This window comes from Cibotium barometz, chromosome 9, assembly GCF_041138505.1.
Source record: "Cibotium barometz isolate CiBa-2024 chromosome 9, ASM4113850v1, whole genome shotgun sequence".
Taxonomy (NCBI): domain Eukaryota; kingdom Viridiplantae; phylum Streptophyta; class Polypodiopsida; order Cyatheales; family Cibotiaceae; genus Cibotium; species Cibotium barometz.
This window is the reverse complement of record NC_141054.1, coordinates 38,240,095-38,248,798: the sequence shown is the minus strand read 5'-3', so window position 1 is coordinate 38,248,798 and position 8,704 is coordinate 38,240,095. Positions and strand designations below refer to the sequence as shown.

Genomic DNA, 8,704 nt, shown 5'->3' with positions numbered 1-8,704 from the left:
TCCGAAAAATGTCTATCTTTTCAAATTTTGTGGAGGAGAGAATTTTTTTGCAAACCATTGAATTTAAAAAACCCTTAATTAATGCGTAATTTATTTATTTTTTGAGTGAATGGCCGAGATTTTCCCTGTGTAAAGCGCCTAAAAAGTGGGCTGGTCGTTTGTGGTGGGCGGTGGGCTCTGCTTTCAGACCGGCGATAAAAGACACAAGCTGAAGCCGTAGATACACTTGGAAAAAATGGATCTGGTATATGCTTTGATAGAGCACTGCAAAAAAACTACAAAGCTTAATGCTGCAAGTTTAAGCTTAATGCTGTAGTTAGCTCTCCTCCACAAGCTCAATCTTGCTGCCTTTTTTAGCTCCTAAGCATGGATTATTCTAGGTTCAATCTTACCATCATCTCCATGTTAATTGCTATAATTATGCCTCTCATAGCTCAATGCGTCATAGATCTCACCCTTCTCAGCAGTGTGACAGCCATCAATTCCCATGGACCTTACCTTGGCATTGTGGTGCCCAATGCCTTTGAGCTTTACCCCCTCCTTGACATGGAAAGCTTCACCCTAGACAGCACCTTCCCGACTATAGATATCTCAGGTACTGAGATAAAATAATCCCAACCATAATCCACATATTGTTTCTTAATCAGCTTGTATTTTTTATGGTTTTTAAAAGTTTAGTAGATCTTACATTTGGATTTGATTTAATCATTGCATTCTGATTAATATTTTCCTCTGCTTTGCATTTGCTTACACACTTTTTTCCTCAGGGCGTAGATTCTATGTGGGAGAAATCGAAGGCCAAAGAGTGCTTACAGTCATGACAGGGCTTGGGATGGTATGTATTTTTTTTTTAAATTACAAAAGCCCTTTCGAATTTTCCCAAAATTTATTGCAGTATCTTATCTTAATTTAGCATACGATGGTTATATAGATTAAATTCTAAATCAAATCGTGCACATGCCACTTAATGTCGCTTAATTTGAATCTGGCCTTGGGTGACTGCAAGTACTAAAGTATGGCTCAATTAAGCCAAAATTAAACCTTATAAACATATGCTCTTTCTGGATGGTTTGGGCTAAATTAAGCTTAATCAACTTTCCTTGTATGGTTTTGCCGAAATCAAGCTTCTATAGTCTTGATCAATGTATGGTTAGGATCCTGAGTATTAGCAGTTTAACTTATTTTTAGCTTAGCTAAGTTTTAGGCTAGTGCTTTGGTACCAACTTTTAGGGTATAGCTAAAAATTATTAAGTTAGCTAACTTAGCTTAAGCTAGCCATGGTTTTGGTTAATACAGCTGCAACGCAGGAGTATGACACTCTAACTATGGTTTCGGATAGGTCGATTAAGCTATGGATATATTTTAATTGAGTGCTGATCACCACAGCTTGGTCTCTCTAATTTCAAATCACCACAGTCGCCCAATTGAATATGGTAAATAAGGTAGGTTGAATGCAGGAATTAGTGCACTATTTGCTTAATTAAACTATGGTTTTGGATAAATTAATGCAGGTGTTAATTAGGCCATGGTTTTGGATAGCTTAATGCAGGTATTACTACGCAACTGCTCCTCACGTACTTCAACGTAAGTGGAGTTCTGCATTATGGGATTGCTGGAAATGCCAATGATGAGCTCAACATAGGCGATATCACAGTACCTCAGTATTGGGCACACACGGGCCTTTGGAACTGGCAGGTAATTAGGTGGTAATTAGTCACCCACTGATCTCAACAGCTTGGAGTTCCTTAATCTCTGTTAAATACAGCTGTAGTTATTAATCAAGTATTCACTATGTGAGTCGTTGATGATCAAATAATCTCAAGTTTGTTAGCCTTCACCATAATGCTAGATTAACGTTATTTAATCACTAAGATAATGTAACTATCTTATCATTAAGCGAGTGGCTAATTACCCGCTAATTAATCTCCTTCATAATTGCATTCACCCCGCTAATCTTAATTGCATTGCTATCATTAACGTTACACTGACCGATGAAATCAACGGTTTAAACTGCAGAGATATGGTGATCAGGCAGCTAATCACCAGCTTGTTTTGGACAAGGAAAGCGATAGGATAAAAGAGATGGGATACTTAGCAATAGGAGATTACAATAATCCTCCTGGTAATCGCTCTAATTATCTCAGTAATCTGTGGTATCAACCAGAGGAAGTGTTCCCTGTGACAGGTATACCTGAGGTGAGCGAGCACTATTTCTGGGTTCCTGTTGATGATGCTTACTACGCAATTGCAACACAGATAATGAGCAAGGTAAAGCTGCAAATTTTAGTTTTTTTTACCGTAACTTTTAGTTTCTTTTATTTTTTTATTTAGTTATTTATTATTTTTGGTTTCTAAGGCCTGCCCTCCCTGTGAGAAAACAAAACAAAAGGCTAACCATGCCAACATATTAGGGCATTCTCCACCAAAGGAAGCTTAAAGGTCTTAGCTATGATGGTATGTACAATTGATGGTGATTGAGTGCATCGCGATTGGGGCAATTTTAGACCGTTGATTTGATGTTGGAAGGTCTTAGTTATGATGGTATGTACAATTGATGGTGATTGAGTGCATCGCGACTGGGGCAATTTTAGACCGTTGATTTGATGTTGGAAGTGAACTAGGAGTGAACTAGGGAAACCAATCTTGTAGGTTAACTAGGGGTGAACTAGGTGTGAAGTAGAGGGGAGGGGGGGATGAGCTTGGGACTTAGAAAAAAATTGAAAAAGTTCTAAAGAGGATTTGAACTCAAGATTTGCATTTTGGAAGTGAAATGTTTAACCACTATGCTATACATTCTAGCAAGAACATAGGATCCCCAAAAAGAACTTTATTCTAGTAAGAAACTAATCTTCCAATCCCTTTGCTCATCTCTAGTTTACTCTAGTTCACCCCCTAGTTCACCTCAAGTTTATTCCTCTATTTCACTTTGAGTTCACTCCCTCCAAGTTCATTTTTTTATTGGATAATTTTCATCTTAGTTCACCCTTAGTTTACTTAACCCTAGTTCACCTTGAGTTCACCCATAGTTCACTTAAGAATCCGACGGTGCAGATTCAATACTGATCGCCGCGATGCTTCTTTCCAACCATAGATCCCTCCTGAAACATGGTGTGTCATAATCAAAAGGGAGGGGGGAGTATGGAGGAAAATGAGTATGGGGCGGGAGAGAGGGAGAGAGAGGAATTAGTTTTTAGAAAAGTTTTTTTTTTTGTTTAAGAGTGTTCAAGTTTGATGAGTTCAAGAGGGACCCTGGTTCAATGAAGTGGGCCATCATCCCAAGTAGTAAGAGGCTTCAATTCCATTGCTAATCTAGGTTAGCAATAATTAACCTTTTATTTAGAAAGTGATCATTTATTAGTGCTAATCTTTGACAGTGCAGGGTCTGGATCTGCAATACTGTACAAACGACTCTACTTGCCTGTCTGAGCAACCTCAAGTGGTAACAGTCACCAGGGGGGCTTCTGCAAACATCTTCTTGGATAATGCAGCCTACAGATCTTTTCTACACGATAATTTTGATGTGTCTCCAGTAGATATGGAATCAGCTAGCGTAGCTTTGGTAAGTCAATTCAACTAAACCCATCATCAATGTCTATCGTTATGCTAATCACCCACTAATTACACATCCATCTGATCATTATTGTACTAATCACTCACTAATTACCAACAAATTTTCTCTCTCAGTAGTGTTAGTCACCTATCAGATTATCAATCACCCAATAATTACGCAAATCAACTTCTAATTGTCACTAATTTGCAAGTCTTTCAGTGATCTCTATTGCGGTATCACCAAACGAATCTCTATCATTTGCTAATCACCCACTAATCTCTTTCATTCTGGTAATCGCTCACTTACAGACCAGAACATGTGTGCTTTGTCCCCCCCTTTTTTCAATTAGTGATGCACCACACGATTGCTACTGGTAAATTAACACTAGAAAATTATGATTATGCTACTCATGTTGCTACAAGATGTTAAAATTATTCCATTTTTGCTAATTGACCCAACATACATTACGTTATTGCTAAGGTAGTGCTAATGATGAGACTAATTACGCATAATTATGTTTGGTAATTATGATTTTTTGCTTATGCAGACATGTCTCACCAACAACGTCTCCTTCATTGCATTTAGAGCTCTCTCGGATTTGGCGGGGGGATCAAATGCAACCAATGAAGCTTCAATTTTCTTCAATTTGGCGGCCACCAATGCTGCTGTTGTGCTCACCCAATTTATCAAAATGCTCTGATCTTCAATCATGACTAGCTGTACAAACCAAATTGATTAATGGATAATCCTCCCGAGCTTATGTGCAAAGCCTTCCCTCAGCTGATGAGCAGCATTAACCACCGTGATTAGGCTTAATCACGAAAATAATCCTCTGTGATTTCATCGTATACGAAATAGTGTCTAGCTTGTATGCTGCTTCTTTTGTTTTTGAAATTGTACAGTAATAAGCCACCTAGATTGGATTAATCAACGTAATGATGTGTGGAATAATTACATGTATTCTCTACTGGTTAATGGAAAAACGTGTGGAAATTTTCCACACGTGCTGTGCCCTTGTTGTTGGGGTAAAGGCGTTATGCCCACCCTTATAGTGTGTACTAGCCCATAAGTTTTATAGTACATAGTACACTTAGTACTTTTAATGTACTAAGTGCACTATGTGTACTAGAGCAAATATACATGTGTGATAAGGGAGTTACAGACTCACATTTGATGAGTTGACTTATCCCCACAACTCTCTCTCTCTCCCTCTCCCTTCTTCTTCTCTGTGTATGCCTCCCACATAAAACCCTAATTCTCTCTCTTCAACTGGTATCAGAGCCTGCGTGTACTGTACGGACCTGCGTGTACTGTACGGACCTGCGTGCTGCATCAAAACTAGTCGCCTGGGTGTGCTGCGTGGGCAGAAGCTTGTGTAGGTGCTAAGGCACATGTGAAGCTGCTGTGTGCAGAACAGGGCAAACCAACTCGAGGGCAGTGCGCAGCATTGAAGAGCCACTAGGCGGAGGCGGCGAAGAGCTACGTTGCAGAGCTGGCCACGAGTCGTTGGGCGTCAGACTCCTGGCCACAAGGCGTAGCAACGCACACCACAGGGCATCAATCGTTTCGCAGGCAGGTGGGCGGAAAGAGAAGGAGGCGGGCAGCCGTTTCTGGTCGACTGTGTGTCCTTGCGTTGAATCGATCGCCAAGCACCCGTCCATCGCTCTGCACACACATCAGCGACTGCAGTCTTGTTCGTGAGAAATAAACCATCGCCAATGAGGTCGCCAAGCACCCGTCCATCGCTCTGCACACATCAGCGATTTGCCGACGCCAAGCACCTTACGCGTTCTCTGCAGTCGGCATCGCCATAACTATAGGCGTTTCTGTTTTGGGCGCTTCATGGTAAACGCCTGCGTGCGCGTACTTGGGCATCTACATCACAGGTAGTAGCTTGATTGGAGCAACCATCAAAGCTCCAAGGATCACTTCCAAGAATCTGATAAGGCAACGCTGGACGCGCCTTGACCCATGGGAAGACCTACGACAGAAACAGGCCACAAACCCAATGATACAAGGCATCTCGCTTCCAGCAGCATCAGCTCCTTCACGAGTCAGCAAATTTGACGCCCTCCCCCTTTTCTGCAACAGAAATCAGCTGATTTCTGAGGTATTTGCCTTCAATTTTGGGATTTGCTTGTTCATTTTCATCAATTGAGCAGGTACAATCATCAATTGAGCAGGTACAGGTCCAAATTGCTCAATTTTTGAGCAAAATTGGCAACATTGGGTGACATTGGTCACATTCAGGATCAATTTGCAGGAAATTGGATGTCAAAATTTGGGGCTTTTGATGTAATTGTGCCATTGGGCATTCATACATGCTGTATGATGTGAGCAATCTCACATTTGGGGCAAAATTGCAGGAAATTGGAGTGCAGATCAAAGGGCTTTTGTGCCGATTGGGTTGATTTGCATGCAGGCACTGGCATTTGATGCTTTGGGCAATGTGTTGATGCCTAACTCAATGTGTCTGTAAATCAAGGGGCTTTTATGTATTGGATGTATATGTGGCCAGGGGGAAGCACTGTGAAGACTCTGGATGCCTTCATGTGCATTAATGTACCATGTATGATCAGAAATTGATCTTGAATCAAGGGGCTTTTCAAGATTTTATGCTTGTTGAGCTTGGCAAAGCAGCAGGGAAGACTTTTATGCCTTGAACCCTCAGAAATCCACTTGCAGTCAAGGGGCTTTTGCTCAATTTCTATCCGGGACTGTTGTATGCAGTGGTGGGGACTGTCAAGGTCTGGTTTTCACTCATTTGGATAGCCAGGAGAGCATTTATTGCTACTCGTGAAGAGAAGACAGCTTGGGGAATGTGGCAAAGATTGCAGGACTTGTATGCCCAGCAAAGTGCCTCAAGCAAAGTGTATTGGTTGAAGAAACTCATAGGTCTTCAAATGAAGGAAGGGGCATCTATGACAGCCCATCTAAATGAGTTTAATAGTATTGTCAGCCAGGTCATCAATCAAAAGTTGGCAAGGACGATGAGTTCAAAGCCACCTTTCTCTTATGCACTTTGCTAGAGAGTTGGGACACATTCAGGACAGCCCCACTAGCAATTCAAATGCTATGCTGTCATATGCAGATGTGGAGGGTGCTCTTCTTCAAGAAGATCTGATGAACAGGAAGAACAATTCTGTTGGAAAGTCCAATGCAATGAATGCACGTGGGAGATCCCAGCAAAGGGGTAAAAGCCAAGAACGGGGAAGGAGCAAGTCCCGCTCCAAAAAGGACTTGGAATGCCATTATTGTGGCAAGAAGGGACATATCAAAAAGCAATGCTACAAATGGAAGAATGATCAAAAGGAAAAGGGCAAAGGAAAAGACAAAGACAAAGATGAAGCCAAAGATGCAAAGCCAAAGGGCAAAAGTGGAGTCAAGATTGAAGAAGTCAATGTGTTACATGCAAGTGACAGTGAGGATGAAGTCCTTTTCACGTCTTCACTTGATGCCCATTCACTTCTTGCAGGAGATGGTCATGGTATGCACTCATGGATCATTGATTCAGGTGCCTCCTTTCATGTCACAGGTTGCAGACTTATTTGTCAGGTATACTGCTGGCAATGAAGGAGTAGTTTATTTGGGTGACAACCATGCATGCAAGATTCTTGGCAGAGGTGATGTGAGGCTTGTGTTTTCAGATGGCTCACAGCTTATGCTCCATGATGTCAGGCATGTGCCTGAGATCAAGAAGAACCTGCTTTCTACTGGACAGCTTGATGATGCTGATTATGTTACCACATTTGGTCGTGGAAAGTGGAAGATTAGTAAGGGCTCACTGGTTGTTGCCAGAGGCTCTAAGGTGGACACTCTTTACTTCATGCATGCTGGTGTTTGTCACCATGTTAATGTAAATGCAACCGAGCTACCGAAAATCTCTATGTGGCATAGCCGGTTGGGACACATGAGTGTCAAAGGAATGGAGCAATTGTCTCGTTTTGGTTACTTGCCTTCTCTAAAGTTCTCAAGTTTTCAGTTTTGTGAGCATTGTATATATGGCAGGCAACTCCAGTGCCCCCACAAGAAAGCTCTTGGACAGAAAGATGCTCAGTTAGAGCTTGTGCATACAGATGTATGTGAGATGCCTCAGCTTTCTTTGGGAGGGGCAAAATATTTTGTGTCTTTTATAGATGATGCCACACGCAAGGTGTGGGTTTATCCTCTTCATTTGAAGAGTGATACATTCTCAGTGTTTGAGAAGTTTGTTGCTCATGTTGAGAATCAAACAGGCAAAACACTGAAGGCTTTGCGTTCCGACAATGGTGGAGAGTATATGTCCAAACAGTTTCAGGACTTTTGTGATGCTAAAGGCATCAAGAGGGAGCTCTCTACTCCTTATGATCCTCCACAAAACGGGATAACAGAGAGGATGAACAGGACCACTCAGGAGAAGGTCCGTTCTAAGTTGTCACATGCTGCATTATCTCATGGTTTTTGGGCTGAAGCTGTTATGACAGCCGTTCATCTTATAAACAGGTCACCTAACACGAGGCTTGGTGGGAAAGTGCGAGAGGAAGTATGGACAGGGAAGCCTCCGTCCTACAAGCACTTGAGAGTGTTTGGTTGCGTTGCGTACGTGCACATATACGCAGAGAAATGCGCACCAAACTTGATCCTAAGTCTCACAAATGCATATTCCTAGGATATGGTGACAGAGGTGAAGTGGGGTAGGTGAAATGGAGTATAGACTTTGGGATCCAGTGAATAGAAAGATTATACACAGCAATGATGTCATTTTTGATGAAACATGCATGTATAAGGAGCCTGCAAGGCAACAGGAGCCTGGCAGAGTCATCTTTGATGATGATCGACATCATGAACAACAACCAAGGGCTATAAATCAGCCATTACAGCAGCAAAACCAGCCCTTAAATGGTGCTGAAAATGGTCCAAATGGACAGCCAGAGATGGCAGAATATATCCCTATGGATATCCCACAGTTAAAGGAGATACCGAGCATGATATTTCAACCTTATGGCATGGAACAGGAGCCACCAATAGGTGATATGCAGGCTGGACAGCAACCTGCAAATGACGGTCATGGGGTACGGAGGTCCACAAGACCCTCCAGAGCCCTTGACAGGTTTGTTCCAGGGGTTGACTACTTGATGCTCACTGACTATGGGGAGCCCTCATGTTACAAGGAGG

The 8,704-nt window shown here is 42.1% G+C and overlaps 1 protein-coding gene across 1 annotated transcript; it reads left to right on the top strand.

Moving 5' to 3' along the window:
- Nucleotides 1-240: 240 nt before the first annotated feature.
- On the top strand, nucleotides 241-4,318 carry LOC147635548 (bark storage protein A-like). The gene is made up of 6 exons (XM_086802884.1): nucleotides 241-595; nucleotides 768-835; nucleotides 1,540-1,695; nucleotides 2,017-2,268; nucleotides 3,380-3,559; nucleotides 4,098-4,318. Exons 1-6 carry the CDS (start codon nucleotides 367-369, stop codon nucleotides 4,248-4,250), a joined length of 1,038 nt encoding a protein of 345 aa, XP_086659010.1. The 5' UTR covers nucleotides 241-366; the 3' UTR covers nucleotides 4,251-4,318.
- The last annotated feature ends 4,386 nt before the right edge of the window (nucleotides 4,319-8,704 follow it).

Bases quoted from the DNA above. Each gene is read 5' to 3' on its own strand.
- LOC147635548 (XM_086802884.1), top strand. From the start codon at position 367: ATGGATTATTCTAGGTTCAATCTTACCATCATCTCCATGTTAATTGCT. The intron at 836-1,539 runs GTATGTATTTTT...GGTTTTGGATAG, and splicing joins TCATGACAGGGCTTGGGATG to CTTAATGCAGGTATTACTAC. The intron at 1,696-2,016 runs GTAATTAGGTGG...TTTAAACTGCAG, and splicing joins CGGGCCTTTGGAACTGGCAG to AGATATGGTGATCAGGCAGC.